Raw genomic sequence first — 27,344 nt, 5'->3', positions numbered from 1 at the left:
CTCCAAATATGATCACTACTGGCTCTAGGAAAACTAGCAGGTCATTGGCTGAAATACCTGATGGTCAAGCCAATAAATCTGGGACATCAGGATCCACGATTCTTACCTCAGCCCTCAGAATGCTCGGCCAATCAGGATCCAGCACAGGCCCCTCATCCGGGCTCTGCAAACCAGTCTCCAGGTTGACAGAGATGGGGCGTCCGTAATCAGCCGTGTCCTGTGGAGAAACATTTGTACATTCACTTCTTCCATTCTGGACTTTACTGGCGTTGTGCGTTTCGTTTCCTTTTTCCGTGCTGGCGTTGTATTCTGACCTGGATGGAGAAACCGAGGCGTTGGCAGCTCTGAACTCCGACCTGCAGGAACAGACTCCTGGGCTGCTGTCGAGCAGATTCATCTAGAACGGCTCGAGGAGGAAAACGCCTCTCGTCCAACACCAGACTGTACCACACGGCTGTGACAGAGAGAACGGAGAGGAAACCAGCCTCGTTTAGCTCACAGAACAACAGCAGGTCATAAACAAACTGAGGACAGGCTTTACAGGTCTTTAAGGTGGTATGAAACAATCTGATGTCACCTGGCGAGCTCATTAGTGGAAATAGAGTCACTTTCTTTCCAGAAGGGTCAGGTTTTAAGAGGATTTATGAAACTCTGGCCAAATAAATCCTGAATAAGTGTTTCCATTGACTATTGCTGTGTTAATACTCTGCAGAGGAAGTGAACGGATTACATAAGCAAGCAGGAGTAACTAAACGTCACTTTTTATTTTTTTACAACTTTGCATTCCTTTACAATTAAAGAGGAAGTTGGGGGTTGTTAAACTGGATCATTTAACTGCTGATGGCTGCATATATTTTCAGAAATACTCCATTAGATTGCTTCAGACATCAGCCGTGCAGGTCGTAACGGCTGCAATGAAATCTAGTGAGATGTTTACAGGATTTTTAGGCACCAAGTGGTCGTCCTTAACCTCCTGAGACCTGAGGTTTTCAGATTCTCCCACTTATCTGGGATAAGTAGTCCTCAAATCTTTTAGTTAAAAAACATCATAAAATTCCATGTAAAATCCAGAAAATTTTCAAGCAAATTCCCCAAAGAAACTTGGAAATTCACCCTAAAATTTCTTAGCAAAATTTTGAATAAAAAGTACAAATACATTCCCAAAATTTCATGAAAATACATCCAGAAAAATTCCCTAAAATTTCCATGAATATTTGTGAAAATTTTAAAGGACAATCCCTACCTCCCAAAGTCTCAAGTACTCAAATCTTTCAGTGAAAATTCCTCATAAAGCCTGAAAATTCCAATAAAAATTCCCCCAAAAATTCCATGCAAATTCCTGAAAATTTCAAGCAAATTCCCCAAATATTAAAGTAAATTCCCCCTTCAATTTATTGGCAAATTCTAGACATTTTCTAGACACATTCTCCAAAATTCCAATAAAATGATGGAAATAACCCAAATCCCCTAAAGTTTCCTAAGAAAAATGCTGAAAAATTCAAAGGACAATCCTGAAGCCAAAATTCCCAATCCAACTTCCCAAAAATTTGGTAATAATTCCCCATATTCCCATGAAAATGCATTAAAAATTAAAATAAAATAATAAAATAATAAAATTAAAGCCATGAAACCCTCCAAAATATACAAGCGTATCCTCTTAATTTTAATTAAAATACTTTGATAACTTCCAAGCTAATTCCTTTGAATATCCAAACAGAAAATTATCCTAGCAGTTAAGGCAAACACCTTAAACTTGAACGGACATTCTGGACAATTATTACATCAATGCTAACACCAAAAATGATAGCTATAACGTAGGAAAGCCAAAATGTAATGTCCTCATATGTGGATGCAGGGTCTTCGGAGGTTAAATTTTCGTTCAGTTGCCATGATAAGTTGTAGCTAAACAGGGAAAGGCTTTGTATCAGTGTTTGCCTAAGGTCTCTTAATTACCTACACTGCCTTAAACTGACCAGATTCCCCTCTGAAAGTTCTTGTTCCAGTAAACTTCTGTTTTAAGTTGGAAAAGTTGCATGCTGCTGCTTCAAACTGACTTAAATTGTGAGCTAATGGTTAATAAAGCAGGCATCAGAGACGTCAGCAGTGAGCACACGTGGGTAATAACTCCTCCTTATTCTGATTAACGAGCTGATGAATTTGCTGCCTCCTAATTAGCTGCTTCTGCCGCTGCTCCAGAGTTCTTTCTCATCTGTTCAGAGCTGGTTTGTGATTTATGAGCTCTCAGAGAGCTGAAGTAAGCAGCTTCAGTCCAGCACAGTTCATGTGAGGAACGCCACGTCTGCACTGCAACAAATAAACCCGAGTAAATCTGAGGAGGAAGGGTCAGACTATTAACCTCCCATCCTGGATCTGTCCATCGAAGCGTGTTTGTTTGATACCATGTGGCGTCCTGGCATTTGCACATGCACCGCGCTGTGTATACGTCTCAATGTGTGTCTAATCTGCTCCAGATGACAGAGGGGAGGAAGAGGAGCGGTATGAAGGTATGAAGTGATGGAGGGAGGAGGAGTGACACAGTTTTAAGGCGGCTGGCGGGAGTTAGCATGTAAGCGAGGTTTCCATGCAGCCGGCCCGAACATCTGCAGCTAATTAGGCAGAGACACGACACCAGCTTTACCAAGGAACCGACCACGACATGACTTTCCACAAACCCAAACATCTGGATGGTTCTGATGCTCTAGTTACTGGTTTATCCACAGCTGGGGGATCTGACAGATCTCCGTCAAATATCCAGCCGGGATCCAACGTTCACTTCCACGTCATCCAAGCAGCCGAGAACAACAACAACAACAACAACAACAACAACCTGCTACTGAGCAGAGAGGAATTTACAAGAGTGTTTCAAGATTTTATCTCTTTATAAAGTTTCATTTTTGATGAAGCTCACAGGGCTCTCCTCTCTCTGTATCTATTCATATCATATTATTGCATGCCAAAGGGGCCTGAGTTTGAGATTTTTAAAGCCTCTCATTAACGTGTTTACATGGACTTTAGTGTCCTCGTTATGAGTTTACACGTGTGTTACACACAGAGAAACCTGGTTAGTCAAAGCCCTGTAGACAAGAGAAATACTAGTATCCTGGTTCCTGAATCAACCATTCTCAGGCATTTGTGAAACTTCAGCAGTGAATTTTGTTCTCCTACTAGTTTGGGTTGTCTTTGAACAAAAATTCATCTTGACCAAAAATTTTATCCAATATATCCAACACAAATTTCACAAAATTTTAAAGTAACTACCTATAATTTCAGTGGAAATTGTTTTTAAGTCCCATAAAAAGTACCCCAACATTAACTATTCCTCAAATGGTTCAATGAAATTTTATCATAAAGCCTTAGTTTTAATTAAAATCCCTAAATATTCCAGTTTAATTCCTAAATAATAAAAAAAAAAAAATCCCAATTTTTTCATGAAAATTCTCTCTCTCTCTGGACAGGTCAGACCAGCTGTTCCTCCACCACACATCCAAATATTTCAAAGCATCTGAAGTTAAATGAACAGTTTCCATCGCGCCTGCACAGCGAGTCTGCAGCTGTCAGGAAACAGGATAAGGCGCATACACGGTACAGTATTCTCTAGGTAGGAAAACTATGCTTCCCAAAACCAGGATACAGGAATATCCATGTCATATTTCTGGAAATGCACATGTGCACAAACAGAAACCAGGATACCCAAGTCCATGTAAACACAGTCACTGGTAAATCTATTGGTTTTTCAGGCTGATACCCATTATTCATAACTCATGACATTGATAATGGTTATTAGGCTTAGTGTGGCTCTAACTCTAAACAGTACAGAGCAACACTGTAGCTGCAGGAAAACAGGAAGTAATCCATACGCTTACTGTGTCAGTGGCACCCAGGCTTAAGTGCTGATTGGCTGGTACTCGTGTGACATCCAGGCAATCAGATTGTGTTGTAGGACATTTGGTGAGACTTTGGAGAGGGAAAGTTAAGCCGATAACAGGCTAAACCCCAAATAACGATATCAATAATCGTCCAGGCCGATAATCATCGACCCCTAGTTAAATCCTTAGTAGAAAAACGTGAAAATATTCAGAAACCTATCAGAAACTTGGTTTCTTTTTAAGTGGATCCGCCTACCAACGTCAGCCCTGGTCTTTGTTTTGGTCATTGTCATGGAGTCCAGAGTCAGGCACACGATGACCGACATGCAGGTGACCTCCTTCCCTCCTCGCCAACAGTCCTTGTTGAAGATGTTGACCTTCTCAGGTTCAAAGGTCAGCTTGGCCTGGATCCGGACCACACCACGAGACCTGCAGGAGGAATGCAGTATTTGATTTTAATTTAAAGTAAAGATTTTATATCAGAGCTGCCGTCTCCAGGAGGCGCTACATGACTAAACACAGCTACAAAACAAGTCATGTTGTGTGTGTGTGTGTGTGTGAGATGGTCTGACCAGACAATGACGGCAGCTCCCAGTGCCCCCACGGCGAGGTCAACCAGCCCGTCTCCATTGATGTCTAAAACGCCGTGCAGACTCTGACCGAAGTACTTCAGACCAGCAGAGAACCCGGCGGCAGAGAGACGCTGCAGAGAGGAGCAGACCTCAGTGACTCACCCTCTCACTCTTCCTGTTCTCACTGGCACTGCACTCTAAATTCATCTTTCTGATCTCTGCATGCATGCTTACATGAATGTATGCATGCATGCACTGAACCAGTCTGTTTTATGAACTACAAGTGTTAAATGTATGCATTTACGTGTCATTGGACCTTTTAATGCAGCATTTTCTGGTTGTCTTGGTCTGCTCCAGGTGGCAGAAGAGCGCCGACTTTCTTTAATAAAAATGACGGTACCTGACCTGTGTCTGCAACATGTGGAAAACTACTCCTTACACTTTCAACAGCACTTTATAACATGCACTTTAATAAGAAGTCTAAATGAATCTTGTTATTGAATGTTTGCACACCATCAGTAATGTTGTTCTGTCTCTTTGTGTTTTCTGCCAGTGGACAAAGGATGTAAATTAGCAGTTTTGCTAACTCCAGCGTGTTTACATTTGGGCTGTTGTTCATTAATGTGCTCTGTCCCTTTTAAATAGATTTCAAAAAGATAAATTAAGCTGATGGGCATCACTCACCTGTCTGTACTGCTGCTGGATTGTTTTATCCTGACCGTAAAAGACGTACACCGCCCCCTGGTGGTCGTCCTCCAGTGGGGCTCCCACCACCAGTTCCCTGAACCCGTCGCCGTTCATATCGGGGATCTGAGCCAGCGCTGAACCAAGCCTGGAGTTCTGAGAGTGGTTGGTAATCTCCAGCGCCCCCTGCTGGATGAAGGAGGTCTGCAGAGAGAATGCTAAGTGTTGATATTCCATGAGTGTAAAAATGACCTTTCGGCGGTGTGTAAGTTTCTCCATTTGTACCTGTGGAGTCAACGTGTAGACGTACACCTTCCCTCTCTCCCAGCCCTGACTGTAGAACATGGGAGCCGCCACCAACAGGATGTCTGTTTGTCCGTCTTCATCCACGTCCATGGATAACAACTCACTGCCGAAATACGACCCGATCTGAGACAGAAAACAAACCTATGAACCTCGAACCATCACAGACTCCGGAAACTTCAAGCTGCTCAGGCTCTGTGCCTCTGCTCTCTTCCTCCACACCCACAGACTGTGATTAACCAATGAAAAGCTGAATTCACTTCCTGTGCACATGTGCATACCTGCTCCCCCTGCAGCGCCCAGAGGATGGTCAGGTTTCCCGTGTTTTTCAGTGTGAAGATGATGACCTTCCCGGTGTGGTTAAACCGTGGCGCACCGGCCACATAGAGCTGAGCGCCACGCGACGTAACGAGGGAACCCACCGAGTATCCTAAAGCCAGAGCAAAACACAGAAACAGACAGAGTTAGGAATGGACATCTAAGTTACCTGACTGGTTTGTTTTTCACCTTATTTTCCTAAAGGTTAGGGTCAAAAACAGGCACCCTTTTTAAAACAGTTCCTAATAGCTTGACAGAAATTAATCCTGGGGATAAAAACATGAAAATCCACCCATAAGCATCAGCCTATGAGAATGATAAATGTTCTTTTAACAGCTGTCAAAAAATCTAAAATTCAATCACCATTAATCTCAGAGTTTCTGTTAGTAATCATGATTGATTATTTCCTTTTTACCACCCTTTAAATTTCCAAATGTTGGCATTCAAAACAGTTCTTGTGTCATTTTTATTTTTCTCTTGTCTTAAACTGAGGGTCACCACTCTGCCTGGATGCAGACCTTCTTTTAGAGATAGACAGATAAATGAAATAGATAAAAGTTTGCTGCAGAGAGACTCTCATGTGGATTAACCAAAGTGTGCTGAAGGAGAGCGATAAATCACGACTTTAAAGAAAATGAGTGCACTAACTGTGGGCCGTAGTTAATCGTGATTAACATAATTAATCTTGACAGCCCCAGTTCTTTTACCCAGATACGCTGCGTGGTTCTTCAGCTCCTCTGGAAACTCGTCTTTGTAGGAGGATTTCGGAGGGACCACCTTCCCGTGTTTGGTCTCTTTCAGAACGGCGCCGTTCCAGTCGTAGGCGCCGACCGCCCCGAGCAGAATGCCATCCTGAGGAGAAAACTGGTTTTAATACAGAGAGTGACTGCAATGTGGCAAAGTTTTAAAAACTTTCCATGTCTCTCTAATATCCTAATGCATTTGTCCCTAAGGACCAAAAAAGTCTGCTTCCCCAAAACCACAGTAAAAATAATACAAATTAATATTTTTTTCCACTTTAAACAAGTCATTCTTTAAAACTACTTCAGCCTGAAAGATACATATAAAATACTGCTTATATTTTTTGTATTTTAACCCTTTAAAGACCAGTATGTTTACACAACTCCACTATTTTAATGGAACAAAAATTCACAAAAACTCAAATAACATACACACACACCATTATCCAACATTAACAGTGACATCGGTTATCATTTCATGGCAAGGCATCCTTATAACCTGGCACACTAGATGGATGTGTTTCACACATCCATCTGGAAAACCTCTCACAGACAGCGTTTGGGAAAGGGCAGAGCCTTTGAAAAAACTCAGAGTGTGATTAGATGAATGTTCTATCTGCCACATCTTTGCGGACCAATCAGGGCAAAAAAACATGTGACATAGCCGTGACTGAGGGATAAACTCTGCAAACCATGGCAACTGTAGACATCTCAGTACACAACTTAAGTGGTTTTTGAAAAAAAAACAACTCACTGCTGTTCTTTGTTCTTCTTTTAATGAAGAAATGTCGTCAAGTTCTGATAAAAATGGCGCTTTAGCAGCATCCACGCTAATCTCTTCCTCCATAACTGCACCAGCCTCTTGTTGCTGCTTGCTTACCTCACGACTCCGCCGCACCTGAAAGTACTGCTCCTCAACACTGATTGGTCCTGTCACTTTCTAACCGGGCTCAAACAGTTCAGACAGAAACTTTGCAAGATGGATTCACCAGTGAGAAACACGGAAATGGGTGCATCCATCTGCTTTGCAAGGTTAGCCTCCTTGCAGAAACAGTAGAAGTGTGAAATTTTGCAGCATGCTTTGAATGGGAAAAGTAGTGCCATCTGGTGGACAAATATAAGAACTAAAGATTGAAAGCAGGTAGTCCAAAATGAAATCTTAACATAAAGGAATGCATTAGTTCATGTTGAGATAAATGCTGGATTAAAAATGGTATTTTCAATAGTTTTCAATGGGACATTTTTTGTCCTTAGAAGCAAATATGTTGTTTTTTTGTAGCTTGGCCATTTTAGGCTAATTTTTAAAAAAATGATATGACAACTCTGTAATTTTTAAAAATTAATATCATCTAGCATATTTGAACTACATTAATTCAACACAGCTAAAATGGCATTTTCAGTGGTTTTCAATGGGACATTTTTGGTCCTTAGGAACAAATGTGTCAGTTTTTGTGTAGCTTAGATGACAACTCTAAAATTCTTAAAAATGAATATCTTCTGGCAAATCTGAGCTATGTTCATTTACCACAGCTAAAGTGGATTGAAAAAATGAATGGCACAAAATATCCCTAGGCTCTCTACAGGGTTAAGAAAATGTATAAAGGCAAATAAATGTCATCACAGCATTGAGCTCTGTCACTTTCTCCTCCATATCCACATTGTCAATTTTAGGCCATTTCCCTCCTTCTCAGACAAGCGGACAAATCCAGGGGCAGTATGTCATGATCTTTAAGAAATCTCCAAAATGCCGTGTGTTAAAAAGAGTTAAGAACCTGCTTTCAGTATTTTCTTCCTCACAGTTTGCCAGTGTTGAAATCAGCCCAGAAGATTCAGAATCATCCTACGAGTGGTTTCACACGAGGGACCTGGGCTCAAATCCAAGTACACTTGATCCTGAAGTCTGGTTCATTTGATCAGTGTGAAGTCTGTACTCAGGCACCGGGTTTGAAGAGGAGGTCTCGGCACGATTCATGCGGACTCAGTCCACAGGAGATGAGAACACAACTGTGCCAGAGTATGTGGCACATTTCATCCTCACTGTGGATCAGAGTTACTCAACCCTGCTCAACCAAAGAGCCAAACTGTTAAAAAATACCTTTGCAAGAGCCACAATCTAAGTGGTGAAAAGTGGCAAAAACTGCTTGAAGTAGCCATAGAAATAGGTCAAAGGTGGAAAAAATGGTCAAAATGCCACAAAAATGGATGAATGGGGCAAAAATGGGGAGAAAAGGTGAAAAAATAGTCAGAAAGCATCAAAAAAGGGGGGGAAGTGATTAAAAAAATGAGTGACAAGTGACTGAAATGAGTAAAAAACAGTCAAGAGTGGCAAAAAAATAGGAAACAAGTGGTATTTAATGGCAAAAGGTAGTTTAAAAGGGCAAAAACATTGTGAAAAAGTGCAAAAATGGGATAAAAGTTGCTGAAAGAAAAGGCTAAAATTTGGGGAAAAAGAAACAAGTGGTATTTAATGGCAGACGGTAGTTTAAATGTATGAAAAGTGGTGAATTTGTACAAAAAAAGAGCAAAAAATGGGATAAAAGTGGCAAAAAGATGTTGCAAAAATGGGCAAAAAAAGGAAAAAAAGGGATATTTAATGTCAAAAGTAGCTTAAACGGGCAAAAAGTGGAAAAAAGGTGAAAAAGGGTAAAAATGGGATAAAAGTGGAAAACATGGGGTAAAAGTGGCAAAAAGAAGTTGTAAAATAGCCAAAAAAATATGACAAAAGGGGTGTTTAATGGCAAAATGTAGCTTCAATTGATGAGAAGTGGCAAAAATTGTAAAAAATGGCAAAAAAAGTTTCCCTTTTTAAGGTTTTCTGGGGAATAATGTTTGAAATTAAGACATAAAAGAGGCACAAATAACCACAAAAAAGCCACATTAGGCCCCAGAGCCACACATTGAGTATCACTGCCATAGATGATGAAGTAGGAAGAGGTCGTTGGAGCCTTTACAATAATAAAAACCTCAACAGCAGCAGGATGGACTCCTCTGTCCACATGGAGCACAACAACAGCTGATGGCTGCCATGGTTCTCTCTGCTTCTTTCTTCTCCTTAGATGTGGATTTGCAAACCAGCTATGCTTCTCAGCTCCGTCTGTATCAGAGAATACCACTTATGTGAAGGCGGACCGGTGGGTTAGAGGGGAGGGGGCGTGATAAAAACACGCTTAAACTCAGGTAAACAGGCTCCAAACGTGTGCAGACAGTCATATGAACTCTCACAGTCGTAAAGTCCAGATACTAATGTTATAAAATCTTTGAGTCACGTCTCGAGGGGCCGGTGAATCGAGGACTACAGTGAGTGAGCAAATCGTTGGCGACAGCAGCGCCACAAAGCGTCCCTCCTGCTGGATCTCCTCGTGAGTCTGCAGCTTCTCTGTTTACTGTCAGAGCACTGATTTTAACCCCGCAGCAGAGACACGGTCTGCTGTCTTCATCAGACCAAGCTGATTTCTTATTTTTACCTTTAAACCTGAGATGGAGGAACAGGAAACTCTTCTCATATTCGTCTGTGAGTGTGACGCTGAGCGTGAGTGTTCTCTTGGCAGCTCCACATTCAGGAAAACCATCTGCTCCGAGTTACACATACAGAGTTTCCACGACAACATTTTCATTCCCTCATGCTGGAATTCAGTCCGCTATGATTTACCCTCAATGAAAAACAACAGAAATATTTCTAGAAGAATCTTATTCTGCAGCTACAGGAGTCTAACGGGGCAATATTTGATATTATAGGATGATATTGGTCCCAGAATTTGAGGGTTTTATCTTCAGTGGACTTTGTTTCTGTTGGACTGATAACTGTTATAATAAAACCTCTGCTTCTGTCTTCTGCTGATTTCATTGGATCAGGATTTGCATAGCTGAAAAATGTAGAGGACAATATTCATTTTAACAAAGATAAAAAAATTACTTTCATCTAGTTTCTATTTTAAGAAGATTTTTAATGTAAACCATGATAGATAACCTGGAAACATTTTATTTGAAGTAACCCTAATCACCTAGTAATTATCAATTATTAATTATTTTGAGAGTAGTTACATAGTAATTTTATGATGGTAATAAGTATAATCATCCCATAATTTCTCAACAATGAGGTAGTGATTACCAAGTAGTAACACAGAAATAAGGTAATATAAAGTTAGTATTTACCTTGTAATAAGGTATAAATGATCAAGTAATTCCTCATAAATGTGGCAGTTCTCTAGTTATTAGGTGGTATTCTACAGAGTGAGTTCTTAGAAATAAGAGTTGTTTGATAATTACCAGATATTTCTATATTTTGGCCCAATCAAATAAAGTGGTTCATGGTAATTTCTGCATATCAGCCCACTAAATTAAAGTGAGTCCTTTGTGAATAATTTTCCAGTAACTTTAAGATAATTTTTAAATACCTTCACTCATAATTTCTTAAAAACTTTCTTCATAATTCACAAGAAATCTTTTGGTTATTTGTGCATATCAGCGCATCAAATTTAAGCAAGTTTCTACCAAAAATACCCTTGTGATTGTGAGGTAGCATCTTCATGCCTCTCTTAAATATTTTAAGGTGTTTTTAGGGTAATTTCTGAATACATTCCTTCACAATTCACCAGCAGCTCATACAGAAAATAACAAGCCCAATGACCAAAGAATTGCTACGGCATTATGAGGGTTTGGGTTAGAGGATGGGGCTAGGGTAAATTACCACTCAATGGCAAGAGAATTGCCACAATACTACACATCAGAGTTAGGCTAAGAGGGTTGGGGTAAAATACTGCCTAATTATCCCAGAACTACCCCAGCATTATGAGGGTTAGGGTATAAAAACAGGGTACAGAAGCATAATTGCCACAGTATGAAGAGGGTTAGGGCTAGGCTTGGAGGGTTAGGCTTGGGGTAAAACACCATCTAATTCCCAGAGTACTGGCACATTTTCAGAGGGTAAGGTTTGAAAAAAAATACCACCAAATTACCAGAAAACTGCCACAGTATGTTGACGGTTAGGGTAAGACGATAAGGGTTAGTGTAAAATACTGCCTAATTACCGGGGAAATGCCACAGAATTATGAGGGTTAGGGTTAAGCTTAGAGGGTTAGGGTTAGGGTACAAAAACAACTAATTACCAGACAAATGCCACAATACAACACATTAGTGTTAGGCGTAGGCTTAGAGGGTTAGGGTTTGGCTAAAATACCATTTAATAACCAGAGTACTGGCACAGTTTTACAAGGGTTAAGGTTTGAAAAAATACCACCAAATTACCAGAAAACTGCCTCAGTATGTTGAGGGTTAGGCTAAGACAATTAGGGTTAGAGTAAAATATCACCTAAGCATTAGAGAATTGTCACAGTATTAATAGGGTTAGGGGTAGTGTAAAATGATGCCTAATTACTGGAGAACTGCCACAGCATTATGAGGGTTAGGGTTACGCTTAGAGGATTAGGGTTAGGGTAAAATCCCACATAATTACAAGAGAATTGCCACAATTTTACATAAACAGGGTTAAGATGCCATTGTTGCCCAGTGTCTTTCTGATTGCTGAATCATGAACTCTGGCCTTAAATGAGTCAGTGAGGCCTGCAGGTCTTTGAATGTTGTTCTGGGTTCTTCTGGGACCTCCTGGATGAGTCGTCCATGCACTCTTGGTGTCATGTTGGTTGGCTCCTGGGAAGGTTCACCACTGTTCACAGTTTTCTACATTTGTGGATAATGGCTCTCAGAGTGGTTGACTGAAGTCTGAAAGCCTCAGAAATGTCTTTGTAACCCTTTCCAGACTGATAGATGTCAGTCACTGTTTTTCTTGAATTTCTTTAGATGTGTTTCTTTTTGAGCTCTTGTAGCCTACTTCACTTTGTCAGACAGTTTCTATTAAAGGGATTTCTGGGTTCTACTTTGAAATTTAAATTCAGCTGTGCAGGAGGAATGCTAACCTATGCACTGAGTGATATAAATGTAAACATCAGTGACTCACTTTGACTAAATGTGAGGAGAAACCAGCCTGAGCCATCTGTAGACCAAAACCTCGACCCTGACTGCTCGTTCCTGCGAAACAAAAACACAGAGAAGAATCAGCTCAGCGTACATCATGCTAACTTTTGATTGACCAAATCTGATGAAGCACTTCATGGTGAAAACTCAAAGAATGTCTGATAAAGTGCAATGACAATAAAAAACAGCCAGTCTGAGGAAAGCTGACCTTCCAAGGAAAATATTCTCTCTCCCAAGGCGTCTACAATGTCCTTCAGCGCCGATTCGTCTGTCACATTGAAGAAGTGCTTCTCATCAGGGTCGCTGGCAATGAACTTGATTTCCTTCAGGAAGGCTTCAGGGTTGATTCCCCGACGGTTGTAATATCCTAAAACCTGAATGAGAGGGAACAGTCCAGGAAGAGGAAGGAGAGATCAGCTGGGAAGTACAGGAAGTGAGTTCCTGACAGGTAAGAAGGAAGTCTGAGCTGGTCGGACAGGTCGTTTGGAAGGTTGATGTTGAAGTGAGACAGACTCACAGCGATGGCGTACATGGTGATGTTGTCCTTCTCGCTGTCGCCAACGGCCTGCCACAGCTGAGGGCTGTCATGAGATTCTCCATCCGTGATCACGATCATCACCTTCTGAGCTCCAGGTCGACCTCCACGTTTGAATGCCTGCGACCTGCACGGAAGCAAAGACGTTACAGACAGGTCCGACTACCCTGGAGTTATTAAGGCGTTATGTAGTTCCATACCGAGCTACATTGATTCCCAGTGCCGTCCTCGTCTCCTCGCCGCCCCGTTGGTTGATTCTCCTGGCGGCCTCCACCACCTCCTCCACTGTCTGGTACTCACCCAGACTGAACTCATGGACCACCGTGGTGCCGTACTGAATCACGCCCACCTGGGAAGAGAACTAACGTCAGCTCAGCTGGATCTCCACAACACCGCTTCATCATCGTGATTCTAGTAGACAGCAGCTGGAAATGGATGCAATATTGGCGTGCGTTTCTCAACAGAACATCAGGAACTGGATGAAAATCCTAACACCAAACAGGATTTGGAAGGAGAATAACATGGGTGCATGCAGGGCTCCCAACAGTTTAGTTTAGATCTGAGGCAGAATTATAAACCAGTCTTTGCTGTGTACTCAATCATTACTCATGCATTATTCAGCTGTTATTTACTCACTCGTTCCCCACTAACTAGCTTTAGTTCTAGATGGTAAATAACACCACAGATGAAATATCAATCACTAAGTTGTCAACTGTCATTTTCTTTCATATATTTTACTTCATCTCCATCTGCCTGTAACAAAACTGATTCTTGTGCATGCTCCTCTGTCCTGTTCTGATAGAATCTACCCTCACTTAAACCCTGGGTTTCCACACAGACAGAAAAAGACATTTCAAGCCTCTCCTGATCAACAGTCATGTTTTTCCAGTCAGAAATTCAAAGTATGCATGAAACAGTGCTCTTTAAAGTGTCAGTCACTGGTAGCGTGGTCTGCTCCCTACCATAAAAACCAATATGGGAAACAAAAGATCACAGTGAGATTTGGTCAGGGTTTAATACGGTCAAGAGGTGAGCTGCTGTGAACGGAAAAAGACTGAAGCTACTAAAGACACTGATCTCTGTCCTCATTGGCAGTTAGAGCTGTGAAACTGCAGAGAAATGTGGGTGAAATTCACTCAACCACAGACATGTGTCAGGGCAGTAGGAGAGAGTCTGTGGTGGATTTCAATACCTCCACATTTTTCAGTATTTTGACAAAGAATTCCAACTATTTTTTTAATAAATGTAGGAATGTAAAAGCCCCATACACCTTAGACAAAGCATGTTGATCAAGACAGAAAAATCCCCAGGAAATACTACTGTAAATACACAAAAACTATAAGACTCCTCTTCCAGTGAAAAACTCCCTGATCTGGAAATGACTGTAAGAGATACTGGTGCTGAACCAACCTGGGTCTGACCTGGGCCAATGTAGAACTTCTGCAGGATGTTGATGAGGAAGTCCTGGACCTCGTACCATGGGTAGATCGAGTTAGAACCGTCCAGAACGATCACGATGTCCATGAACGTCTCACATCCTAGGAGAGGAGAAACATTGGTGAAAACAGGATGGATGGATGGATGGATGGATGGATGGATGGATGAATGGATGGATGAAAGGATGGATGGATGAATGGATGGATGGATGAAAGGATGGATGGATGAATGGATGGATGCGTGGATGGATGCGTGGATGGATGGATGGATGCATGGATGGATGGATGGATGGATGGATGATGGCTGGATGGATGGATGAATGGGTGGATGAGCAAATGGATGAAAGGATGGATGGCTGGATGGATGGATGGCTGGATGGATGCATGGATGGATGGATGGATGGATGGGTGGATGGATGGATGGATGGATGGCTGGATGGATGCATGGATGGATGGATGGATGGATGGATGGATGGATGGATGGATGGATGGATGGATGGATGCGTGGATGGATGCGTGGATGGATGGATGGATGTATGGATGGATGGATGGATGGATGGATGGGTGGGTGGATGGATGGATGGATGGCTGGATGAATGGATGGATGAGCGAATGGATGAAAGGATGGATGGATGGATGGATGGATGCTTGGTTTGATGGATAGATGAAAGGATAGATGGATGGATGCATGGATGCATGGATGGATGGATGGATGGATGGATGGATGGATGGATGGATGCTTGGTTTGATGGATAGATGAAAGGATAGATGGATGGATGCATGATGCATGGATGAATAGATGAAACAATGGATGGAAGGATGGATGGATGGATGAAAGGTTGGACGGTTTGATGAATGGGCTAAAGGGTGGACAGATGTGTAGGTGAATGGATGGATGTATGGATTACTCTGCAGGGCGGGGGCGATGGTGTGAGACGGTCTGAAGTTTCGGCTGACTCTGGAGCAGATCCCGGTGCTGTACAGAGAACTTCCACATTCATGAGACCAGAGAGGACCGCAGGTCTGAGGACACAGACATGAACAAAACAGGGACAAAAACACTCTTTAATTCTAGCAAGTTAGCAAAGTTTCCAGTGGCTATTATACTTTTACAACCCTGATTCCAAAAAAGTCGGGTCAATGTTGAAACTGAGACATTTTACCATTTAATGAAAATTATTTTGAGTTTGGCAGGCCAGTTCAGGACCAGGACTCTTCTCCTGTAACCCAGCGACCCAGCTGTTTTGAATTTTGGTTGTATTTTGTTTTATCACTGCATTAAATCAGTCATTTTATCCGAGCACATATTAAAGTATGTTTCAGAAAATAAATTCTCTATTTCATCTTATTTCTGCATAATTTGGTGTTTTTGTGTTATAAAGTTTCTATGGAGGTTTCTTGTGTGACTCACCACAAAACTGCCATCCTTAGGGTTGGAGGTCAGCGTCATTCCCAAACGCATCTTCTCTTTCCTCTCTGACACGTTATCCAAGGAAAGTTTTCCTGATTTAAAACAAACATATTTAAGCAAAATTTCACCCAGCAAACTCTAACTCGTCTGAATAACTGGTATTTAAATACTTGCTTCTGCTTTCCTAGAATGGTTGTCAATCACTTCCTCTCAAAATTAAAGCTCTGGGCTTACACGATTCATACATTTATGATTTTTTAGAAGCATGTAATTTGTTTTGAACAGAATTTTATCACTCATTTCTGCCATGTTGTTGCCGCTTTTTGGCCATTTTTGCCACCTGTAAAACTCAATTTTGCCCCTTTTCACCTATTACTATCATCCTTTTGCTGCTTTTGGCCCATTTTAGTTACTTTTCACTCATTTTTTTGCCATGTATTTGCTGCTTTTTGAAAATTTTGGTCAATTTTCACTATTTTTTTGCCATGTTTTTGCTGCTTTTGGCCCATTTTAGTTACTTTGTACTCACTTTTTGCCATGTATTTGCTGCTTTTGCCCCATTTTAATTACTTTTCACTCATTTTTTGCCTTGTTTTTGCTGCTTTGGCCCATTTTAGTTCCTTTGCACTCATTTTTTGCCATGTATTTGCTGCTTTTGCCCCATTTTAATTACTTTTCACTCATTTTTTGCCTTGTTTTTGCTGCTTTTGGCCCATTTTAGTTCCTTTGCACTCATTTTTGGCCATGTATTTGCTGCTTTTGGCCCATTTTAGTTCTCTGCACTCATTTTTGGCCATGTTTTTGCTGCTTTTGGCCCATTTTAGTTCCTTTGCACTCATTTTTTGCCATGTTTTTGCTGCTCTTTGGCCATTTTTATCACTTGTAAAACCTTATTTTTTGCCCCTTTTCACCCATTTCTATCATGCTTTTGCTGCTTTTGCCCATTTTAGTGGCTTTTCACTCATTTTTTGCTGCTTGTTGGCCATTTCTGTCACCTGTAAAACTCAATTTTGCCGCCTTTTACCCATTTTTACCAACCTTTGCTGCTTTGTGGCCCATTTTAGTTACTTTTATCATGCAAATTTAAAAAAATCAAAGTTCAAGATTTCCCATAATGTGAAAGAAACACTTTCTACTACTGGATTATTTTACCTGTAAAACTTGAGACATATTTTGCAGATTAGTGTGTTTCATTAAAGATAATGAGAGCAGGACTTCCCCTCCTTGAAGAAGACTTCTACCTCTTGGTTTGATTAATTAATGAAAGGTCTGAGCTGGTTTTTACCAGAGGACATCAGCTGCATCAAAAGCAACGCTGTGTGGTTTTTACTGTAATCAGGTTGTCTTCAAACGCTGTCTGATTAGCGTTGGTTAAACCCCCCGCCGTGGCCCTGATGAACACGTCACACTGATCGTTCCTCACCCAACAGGAGTCTGGAGCAGTTCACAGAGTTCCTGGTGTCCAGCGGACATCTGAACACGTCCCCGGTCTGCTGTTTCCCCGTCGACTCAAAGGGAGCGCCTACCAGCAGCCTGGAAGAGCACACACAAGCACACACCTGAGGCTGAGAGCGTGTAGGAGGTCACAAAGTCATTATTTTAGAGAAGGAATCATTGCTGTAGCTCCAATAAAACAGACCGACGCTGGTTACAACAAAGGTCTAACTGTAGAGCCCGGTCTGGATCAAAGATTTAAGCCAATTAAAGCTGCAGCTGCTGCAGCATTCAGAGAGTCTGTCACTTCACACCGCTGCAACTAAAGGAGACTTATTCTCACAGCAATAACTCTCCAGGTTTCAGGGTCAACATCTGCTTTTCATGCCTGTCTCATAGCTGCATATCAACTGTAGTTTATGATATAAATGAGGACTGTGACAGTGAGTTACAATTCTGCAAAAGCATAAACACTAAAAAAACAGCCATTTCAGGTCATTCAGCCTGATTCATTCCTACAAACAGAAATATGAGTTAAAGAGGCACACATCCTCAATAAATAACATTATTAACAGATGAATAGTGAAGCAACTGCTGTGGAAGAGCAGCTACTTACTGACAATAAAGTGAAAATAAAATAAACACCATCATTCAACTGCCAACTCATTTGTGAAAACTGCAACCCCAATTTCAGATTAATTTCCTGAAAAAATAATGTAGTTTGGACCTGAGAAGGTGTAAACATGTCAAAATAAAGAAACTGTACAAAACATGTTTAGAAGACACTTTACGTACATTTTGACAAAACATTTTTACTTGAGACACATTCACTACCCACTAAGAACAGCTCCACAGCCCACCTTTGGGACCTGACCCACCAGTTAAGGACCAGAGGCCTATGGGTTTCTGGATGGATGTGCCTCTAATCCGGTGATACTCAACCAGTGGCTCTTTTATGTCTTATTTCATTATATTTACCCAGAAAACTTTTAAAAAAGGAAATTTTGACCTCAGAAGTTATACTTTTCAAATCACATTAATCAGTTTATTTCCCACACTTATACAGTAGGCTTCAATAAACAATCTTAATTACCAACATCAGTTGCCCCTGTTGTCCCTTTGTTGCCACTTTTATCCAGTCTTTCTGCTATTTTCAGTTTTTCCTTTTTTTGCCTTTTTTTTGCCCATTTAAGCAGCATTTTGCCACAAAATGCCACATTTTTCCCTTTTCATGCATTTTTGTCACCCTTTTGCTGCTTTTTGCCCATTTTAGTCACTTTTCACTCATTTTTTACCATGTTTTTGCTGCTTTTTGGTGATTTATTTCCACATGTAAAACTCAATTTTGCTTCTTTCATGCATTTTCATCACCTTTAGCCACTTTTTGCCTATTTACGTTACTTTTCACTCATTTTTGACCTTGTTTTTGTCACTTTTTGGGCATTTTTGCCACCTATAAAACTAAATTTTGCCCCTTTCCACCCATTTCAATCCCCCTTTTGCAGCTTTCTGCCCATTTTATTTACCTTTCACTTGTTTTTTGCCTTTTTTGCCATTTTGGTCACTTTTCACTCATTTTTTGCCATGTATTTGCTGCTTTTTGACATTTTAAGTCACTTTTCACTTTTTTGCCATATTTTTGCCACTTTGTGGCTATTTTTGTCACCTGTTAGACTCAATTTTTCCCCTTTTCATGCATTTTCATCAACCTATAGCCGCTTTTTGCCCATTTTAGTTATCTTTCACTTTTTTTTTGCCATGTTTTTGCCACTTTTGGCATTTTTGTCGCCTGTAAAACTCAATTTTGCCCCTTTTTACCCATTTCTATCACCCTTTTGCAGCTTTTTGGCCATTTCAGTTATGTTTCACTTATTTTTTTTGCCATGTTTTTTCTGCTTTGTGGCCACTTGTTGGACATCTTGAACTCATTTTTATAGCCACTTTAACCCATTTTTTGCCACTTGTGGATCTTGCCAAGGTATTTTTTGATGATTTGGCTCTTTAGTTGAGCGACACTGCTCTATTGTATCTGTCAGATACGAAATAACGGAGATCTCCTTCTCTAAATAAAAGTTTTGGTGCAGTTGGCCTCTAGTTTGACCTATCTAGCTCTGGTTTGACCTGCCTGAATCCAGATAGTAAAATGCATAAAAACACTTATAAAGTTTTCTAAATTATTATCACCTTCTTCTTTTAAACTGATCTTAAAGGTACCGTTGTGCTTCTGTGTTATCCTCTCCTGCGCCGTCAGTGTTGTTGTTTTTAACCCAGAGCCCTCTGCAGAGTCTCACAGCGAGCAAACGGGCGTAAACATCAGCACATGTGTCCCGGTCTGCGTCTCCTTCTGGGAAGAGCTGTGAGTCACATACCAGAGGAGATGCCATAGCAGAGCGCCAACCTTCAATCCGTTAATGCGTCTCCGTCCACATCAAACGGGCGGAGATCAGCGCTGATAAACCACATCCCAGAGAGAGCAGGTCTACATCCTCTGACATCACTCCATCATCAAACCTGGCCGCTGCTGCTGCTACTGCTTTAAAGAGCTATTTGTTACCTAATCACTGATTCCCTTTAATGCCTTTCAGGAGTCCCGTAAAGATGGCCGAGGTTATTAGGCTGTGGAGGAGAAAACAAGAGGAAGAAAAGAGAGCACATTCTTCTTTATTTGTCCTAAAAACAAAGAGCTATGTAATGCATCTATTTATGAGAGAAAAACACACCAGAATGTTCCTCTGTCTGCCATCAGTCAGACTGTGCAGGCTCATTAAACGTGCATGAAGAGAAAAACACCAAATCAGACATAACTCACTCCATCATTCAGACACAAACACTCCCAGATCTCAGCGGGACGGGTCAGCAGCTCTCGCACAAACAGACTCAGACTCTGTAAACACAAACCGCTGGAGGTTTGACCTCAGAGGTCGACATAGGTCAACGGGTTTGACCTCTAACAGACACGACAACATCCTGAACAAACATCACAATCCCATCGACACACCGACGTCTGCAGAGGTCTGAAGAGGCCTCCTTTAGGTTTCTGAGGGTTCAGTTACTTCCTCCTCATGTGCATGTTTCAATTCCAACTAAACATAGCAGAAAAAGTAAGTAAACGAGTGTTTGGGATTATTTCTTTGTTGTAACAATGCTTCATGTCTATAAATCTATACCAGTAGAAAGCCTGTTTACTTCCCTTTTAAATGGAGCCACATCTGTAAGGATCATGCATTTGTGGGATGAGCAGCAGAGCTGAGTATGTGGGTTGGTCTATGAAAAATGCTCTTATTTTTCCACTGGTTGCAGAATCTCATCTCCATATCTCTCTGTATTGAGATTTCCTCCAATGATAACCAGCCTCGTTATTCCAGTGAGGAAGATGCTGCACCACACTGCCTCTAACTGAAGACGTTACTCTATCCATGCAGCAATCAGCATCTTCTCCACACTTTGACCCTATGATCCAACTGCTGTAGTCCAGGAATTATTGCAAAGGTTCCTCCACATGTTCAGGTCCCAGTGCACATGTAAGCAACAGCACAAACAGGCCTGATAGTGAAAGGCAGCCACAACAGACCGGTCTGTTCTGGATCACTGTGCAGAAAGCCACTGGCCACATCGTCCTGCAGACCTTGACTGCAAATCTGTGGAAGACAGCCTAAGGTTTCTGTGTGATTTCAGAGTCTTTGTCTTTCATCTTCTTGGGATGGCCACTTCTGGCATCCCCCATTATATGAAACTTGGCCTTCAGTTTGTCTGATTAACATATTTTTGTATTAGTATTTTCTTTCAGAACACAGGAAATTTTAAGGCATTAGTGAGATCTTTCCCTATTATCTATAACGCAGCAGGCCACAAAAAGACAGGTCTGACAACAAAGAAATAGAAAATCATAGAAATGCTCCCTCTCCATTTGTGATTCAGCACCAGTGTTAGCTCATTTTTGCCACTTTTCAACAGCTTTTCACTACTCATTCAGCCATTTCTGCAACATTTTTTGAAACTCATGACCCCTTTGTAAAAAATTTTTGCCACTTTTAAACCAACTTTTGCCACTTTCCTACTAATTATTGCCCCTGTGTGCCACTCCTAAACCCCCTTTCACAGCACTGCCAGGCTATTTTTGCCACTTTTAACCCATTTTTGATGCTTTTTTGCCCCCTTTGCCTCTTTAACAGAATTTTTGCCAGTCTTCAACCCTTTTAAACCACTTTTCCTGCATGTTTATTCCATTTTGCCACTTTTCATCTCACTTTGTCACATTTTAACCCCTTTCTGTTACCTTTTTGCACCATTTTTTGCCACTTTAAAACACATTTTGACATTTATCACCATTTTTGCCACTGTCTAACCCCTTTTCACCACTTTATCTGGCCATTATTGCAACATTTCTGCCAGTCTTAACCCATTTTTGTTTTCAAAATATTTACTACTAATGACTGACAAGTGAATTTCTATAAAAACAACAAATGTTAGGTCATTCTCAAACTATTTCAATATTAATTGTTTTGGGGATGAATTTAACAGCTGACGACATTTAAAGCCAAAACATACTCTTAATACCACAACATCTTCTTTTCCTCTGTTTCTGAATTTAATGGTCTTCATTTCATAATGCATGAAATTTGTCATTATTGTGCAGGATTTAAAGATGATAAATGTAAACAACCTAGTGGGTAAAGGTTGATGAAAGGAGCTGAGGCCCTAGAGACGATAGACCCGCTGGTTTATGGGTAAAAACATTCTCTATGAAAGCGATCCTGGATGAAGAAAAGGAAGTCAACAAAGAGGGATCATATCAGCAAAGAGAGCCCAAGTGCACAAGCCAAACACCTGAAAAACAAGTCTACAGACTAACAAAGTCAACACAAGCTCAGAGTGCAGCGGAGCGGAGTGATGGCCTTCCCAGAGGGAGTCTGGGGAATAACAAACCGCAGCACATAGTTTCCAGATCCCCAGCTCTGCCTCGGGACGCGGGAGAAGCCGAGCTGGAGACGAATACTTTCCACTTCTTACCTGAGACTTCAAAGGAGCACACGTTTTGTAATCCTGGAAGACTGCGAGGTATTTATCAGGCCTGAAATGTTTCCAGATTTTAAAAAAATACACAGCAAAGGAGCAGGAATGCTGCCCGACTCACCTGCAACCGCAGACAGACAATAAAAGGACAACAAGCTCACAGCTGAAGGTTCTCTGCAGGACGGCTGTTAAAACTAATCTAATTACTCTCTGTTTCATCTCCACACCAGTGGGTGCATGCTGCTGCTAGACCTGAGACTAGAGAGCATTTAAACCACACTGGAGATCCTCACATCAGTGGCTGCATGCTGCTGCTAGACCTGAGACTAGAGAGCATGTAAACCAGACTAGAGATCCTCACATCAGTGGCTGCATGCTGCTGCTAGACCTGAGACTAGAGAGCATTTACACCAGACTAGAGATCCTCACATCAGTGGCTGCATGCTGCTGCTAGACCTGAGACTAGAGAGCATTTAAACCAGACTAGAGATCCACATCAGTGGCTGCACGCTGCTGCTAGACTTGAGACTAGAGAGCATTTACACCGGACTAGAGATCCACATCAGTGGCAGAAAAGTTTGAGAACCTGCTCTAGGGTGCAGGTTCACAGGCATAAACTTTCAGGAGCACTCTGTAGTGCCCTCTTAATAAAAACCTTTGGCATAGTGCCCTCTATGATCCCATTTTAGTCTGAAAAAGTCAACAATGTGCCCTAGGGTGGCCTCTAAATTGGCAAGATTTGACATGTGCCATTTTTGGGGCGCTCTAAATTGAAAAAAAAATGGTGCCATTAAAGTGTTCTCTCATGTTCTCTCCTCTCCTGGTCTGATGCCTGTAATAACAGCAACATAAAGCGTGTGTGCTCGTTCTGCAGACCGTCTCTGTCGGGCTGTCTGGGGCTTTTAAACAAGCTATGAGCTGCAGTGGATTGACTTGGTTTGTCTTTAGCCCAGTGCTAAAGGATTTGTATTTTTACAGCATAAACAACCATTCAAAGTTAGGGATGCACGATATTATCGCTTTGATATCAGTATCAGCAGATTTCAAAATTTCTGCCAATATTTACATCCGATATTTTGCCTGTGTAATTCAGCATATATATCAACTGTAAATTTTGTCCATATATACCAGTGATACTCAACGTGTAGCTCTTTCATGTCTTAATTTGAAATATTATTCCCCCAGAAAACCTTAATAAGGGGAAACTTTTTTTACCCTCTTTTTTACCATTTTTGCCACTTTTTACCTATCTAAGCTACCTCTAACCATTAAATACCACTTTTTTCCAACTTTTTTTGCCCATTTTTGCCACTTGTTTACAATTTATGTCACTTTAATCCCATTTTTGCTTGTTTAAACTACCTTTAGCCAATGAAAAACACTTTTTCCCTTCCTTTTCCCATTCTGACACTTTTTTTGCAACTTCTTACCCATTTTTTAAAAAGTTTAATCCCATTTTTGCCATTTTCCACAGTTTTTACTCCCGATTTTCACCCACTTAATTTACCCTTAAATACCACTTTTTTTCCTAATTTTTGCCCATTTAGCCACTTTTATCCCAATTGTGCCCTTTTCTCCAGTTTTCACCCTTTTAGGCTGTCTTTTGCCATTAAATACCTCTTACTTTCTTTTTTTGCCAATTTTTGCCACTCTTGACCGCTTTTTGCCCATTTAAGTGACTTTTCACTCATTTTTTGCCATTTTTTTGCCACTTTTGGACCATTTTTGGCTACCTGTAACTCAATTTTGTGACTTCTCACCCATTTTTGCTACTTTCTAACCCCTTTTCCACCTTTTCCTCCCCATATTTTATTGTTTTTACCAATTTTTGTTGCTTTTTGACCATTTTCCCACCTTTACCTAATTGTAATAGATACTTCAAGCTGTTTTTGCCCTTTTCAAGGTATTTTTTAACAATTTGGCACTTTGGTTGAGTAGGGTCAGGTAACAATGGTATATATTAATAAGTTAGAGGTGTTTTAGTCTGAACAACAGACCTATGTCAGTTGAGGTCTATTTCTGTATTTATCCTCATTCTTTAAAGTGATTTTAAGGACTCAAGTTTGTTTCCTTGGTCATCCCTAAACCTTAAACTGTCCAAAAGGACTGAATATTTTTTTCCAAAAGCATATTTAAATATCGGTATCAACTAAAATGAATCTGTAAATATTGGCATATCAGATATCGGCAAAAATCCAATATCGTGCATCCCTATTTAAAGGTGAGTTTAACTCATGAGAGCTGTGCTGATAAATGAGGTCAGAGACACTGCTGTAAACACCATAGTTCTGTTCATTCTCCAGTACTGCTGCTAGAGCGTTGGATCATTGATCAACATGCTTTTTATGACAAGTTCTTCATAATGAGAGCTCCAAGTTTGAGCATCTTTATTGTGAAGGTCAGCATCATGAAATGTGGTGTTGTCAGAAGCAGCTTGACACCTCAGCAGGAGAGAAATTAAACATAAAACTACAGGAGCAGCTAGAAAGAAGAGGACACAGAGAGACTTATAAAATCATTGTTCTGTGATCTGTGAGGAGAAGGGTTTACCACCTGAATATGCATGTAAATGTCTTCTCTGTTTTCAGACATTTAAATGCAAAGAAGAAACAGTATAGATATTTTAGTCCAAACAGCAGAATAAGGCAGCCTGACTGACTGCTGTTGGTGAGGATCTGTGCAGGTTGGAAACATAAAGATGAAGAATGAGAGAGCAGACTGGTGGAGAGCCAAGGACAGACTGTGCAGGAACATGAGAGAACACACCGAGTTTTAAGCTCTATGCTGTATGATCAGTTCTACTTCATCAGATATATAATTTATATAACGGAGGATTACCAATGACCCTGTGATGCTCCACAGAAATGTTCCACTTATCACACATCTTTGGAAAAACGTGTCGTCCCAACGCGCCTGACATCTAAAAATGATTCACAGAGACACACCACAGTGGGAGATAAAACTCCACAACCAACTTTCCTGGACTCGTTTCCAAATCTCAGGTTTTCAGACTCACTTTCCCAGGACGGGGAACCTTCTTCTGACAGGTCACAGTGTCTGATAAATCCTTAAATCAATAACGGTTTTATTTTTAACCAAACAGACGGACGGGAGGTTATTTATTCTGTCTTTGTTTGAAGGTTTCTGGACAAAAGACTGACCTAGACTTCTAAAAACTGTCTAAAGAATCAGATAAAATACCTGAGAGTCCTGTCAGATATGATGTGAGCTATGCTGGATTTTTGATGTCTGGTCTTTAGCATGGACGATCTCTCTGATTAAAATCAGTCTTATCCAAATATGGCGATGTCTCCTGCACAAATCACAGCATAGAAATATAGATCTTGACTGTACATAAAAATTTAGCATTGTTTTTCTTTTTGAACTACCATCAAACAATCATTATTGTGCAGAACTATGTGTTTATCTGGGGTAGCAGGTCATAGAGGGCTTCAGATCTGAAGGGGTATGAGGTCTTTTCAAAATCAAATTAGCACATTTTTTGCGATGATGATGATTTCAGGCTTAACAGATATTTTATGCATGGATCTTTCAGTGTGTGGGGACCTCTTCTATCAGGTTTGTATCGACACAAACAAATAAAATGATGTTTAATTTTTCCTGGGGGGCTAAGTGATTCTCACCTCCATTTTCCACATACTCCACCTGCACCGTAATCTCTCTACAGAGCTAAAGAGCTCCCGTTCTAGTCAATCTTTGCAGTTTCTCTGCATACGCTCCACCTGAGATACATTCCCGGTCTCTTTTCAGTGGCCGCTGCAAACTGTGTCAATCCACATGGAGCAGCTAGATCTAAACAGATGGAAAAACATGAATCCGTTTAACTTCATAAACACACCACAATGCACAGATCCCATAACCCCCCAAAGCAGATAGATACACCCATTTCAGTTTTTCTCACTGGTGAATCCATCTTGCAAAGCTCCCTTCTGAAACAGTTGGGCCCGGTTAGAAAGTGACAGGAGACCAATCAGCGAAGAGGGGCAGTACTTTTGAGCGTGGCAGAGTCGTGACATAAGCAAGCAGCAACAAGAGGCCAGTGCAGTTATGGTGGAAGAGCCTAGCGTGGATGCTGCTAAAGTGACAGTTTGATCAGAACTTGACAACATTTCTTGGTTAAAAGAAGAACAAAGAACAGCAGTGAGTTGTTTTCTTTTCAAAAACCACAAGTGAAACACATCCATCTGGCGTGCCAGGTTACAGATTTCATCCATCCATTAGGTTTATCCAGAACCGGGTAGTAGGGGTAACAGGCTAAGCAAGTCCACCCAGACGTCCTTCTCCCCAGCAACTGCTGCTGGGGGATCCCAAGGCATTCCCAGACCTCCAGTGCATTCTGGGTCTTCCCTGAGGTCTCCTCCCAGCTAGACATGCCCGGAAATTCTCCACAGGGAGGCAACCAGGAGGCATCCTGATCAGATGCCCGAACCACCTCAACTGGCTCCTTTGGTCGTTAAGGAGCAGTGGCTCTTCTCCTAGCTCCCTCTGGATGTCTGAAATCTAGGGCTGTAGTCAACCAAAGAAAAACTTGGTCGACCACAATCGCACCCAGGCACCAATTAATCGATTGGTCATTCAGGTAAAAAAACTTCATTCATAAAAAAAATTACCTCGTTGGGGTCTAATTCAATCCTTCCAGGCTCCTCACTGCACCTGCTTGGTACTCTAAATGACCCTATAATGAACGTAACAAGCCTGTTGAAGCATTAATATATCGTTTTTGCTCATCATGTCTTACTACTAGTATATAATATAATTAATTGAGAGACGATCAGCGCGCACCTGCCGTGATCTCCGTGATCCCAGCGCGGTATCTCTTTAAACTCATACAGCCTACAGAACAACCTTAGATCCTTGTTTTTCATTCATTTATAACGGTAACTTATAACAGGATCACTTGATCCAGCCCGTGCTGTGTCATTTACAAGCATAAAGCAGACAACATGCAGCGTTTGTTTACGGAGGTGAGAGGGAAAAGTTTGCTCGTCGGTACTTAATGACCAGCAGACATCGCCTTTTGTCGACTCTCCTTTCTGTGTGA

At 41.1% G+C, this 27,344-nt stretch overlaps 1 protein-coding gene across 7 annotated transcripts in view; it reads right to left on the bottom strand.

Moving 5' to 3' along the window:
- The window catches only part of itga11b (integrin, alpha 11b), a 73,436-nt gene that overhangs the window by 25,353 nt on the left and 20,739 nt on the right, over nucleotides 1-27,344 (bottom strand). For 4 of the 7 annotated variants that reach the window (XR_005992389.1, XM_041796678.1, XM_041796673.1 and 1 more), the window contains 15 exons: nucleotides 17,259-17,368; nucleotides 15,836-15,927; nucleotides 15,333-15,447; nucleotides 14,399-14,526; nucleotides 13,189-13,337; nucleotides 12,971-13,115; nucleotides 12,662-12,827; nucleotides 12,437-12,507; nucleotides 6,451-6,595; nucleotides 5,707-5,855; nucleotides 5,123-5,551; nucleotides 4,439-4,569; nucleotides 4,123-4,295; nucleotides 315-454; nucleotides 107-217 (listed from right to left, as the gene is read on the bottom strand). Coding sequence is in view for 6 of the 7 variants with exons in the window: in XM_041796673.1 (XP_041652607.1) it covers nucleotides 107-217; nucleotides 315-454; nucleotides 4,123-4,295; nucleotides 4,439-4,569; nucleotides 5,123-5,551; nucleotides 5,707-5,855; nucleotides 6,451-6,595; nucleotides 12,437-12,507; nucleotides 12,662-12,827; nucleotides 12,971-13,115; nucleotides 13,189-13,337; nucleotides 14,399-14,526; nucleotides 15,333-15,447; nucleotides 15,836-15,927; nucleotides 17,259-17,368 (2,254 nt within the window). In the remaining variant the exon portion in view is untranslated. Of the gene's footprint in view, nucleotides 1-106; nucleotides 218-314; nucleotides 455-4,122; nucleotides 4,296-4,438; nucleotides 4,570-5,122; nucleotides 5,552-5,706; nucleotides 5,856-6,450; nucleotides 6,596-12,436; nucleotides 12,508-12,661; nucleotides 12,828-12,970; nucleotides 13,116-13,188; nucleotides 13,338-14,398; nucleotides 14,527-15,332; nucleotides 15,448-15,835; nucleotides 15,928-17,258; nucleotides 17,369-25,926; nucleotides 26,046-27,344 lie in introns of those variants that run through there. The other 3 variants (XM_041796675.1, XM_041796677.1, XM_041796679.1) reach the window with 2 other exon arrangements.

The sequence above is a fragment of the Cheilinus undulatus genome, linkage group 9, assembly GCF_018320785.1.
Source record: "Cheilinus undulatus linkage group 9, ASM1832078v1, whole genome shotgun sequence".
In the NCBI taxonomy this organism is placed as follows: domain Eukaryota; kingdom Metazoa; phylum Chordata; class Actinopteri; order Labriformes; family Labridae; genus Cheilinus; species Cheilinus undulatus.
The sequence above is the reverse complement of the archived record's forward strand: the minus strand, read 5'-3'. Positions and strand labels throughout refer to the sequence as shown.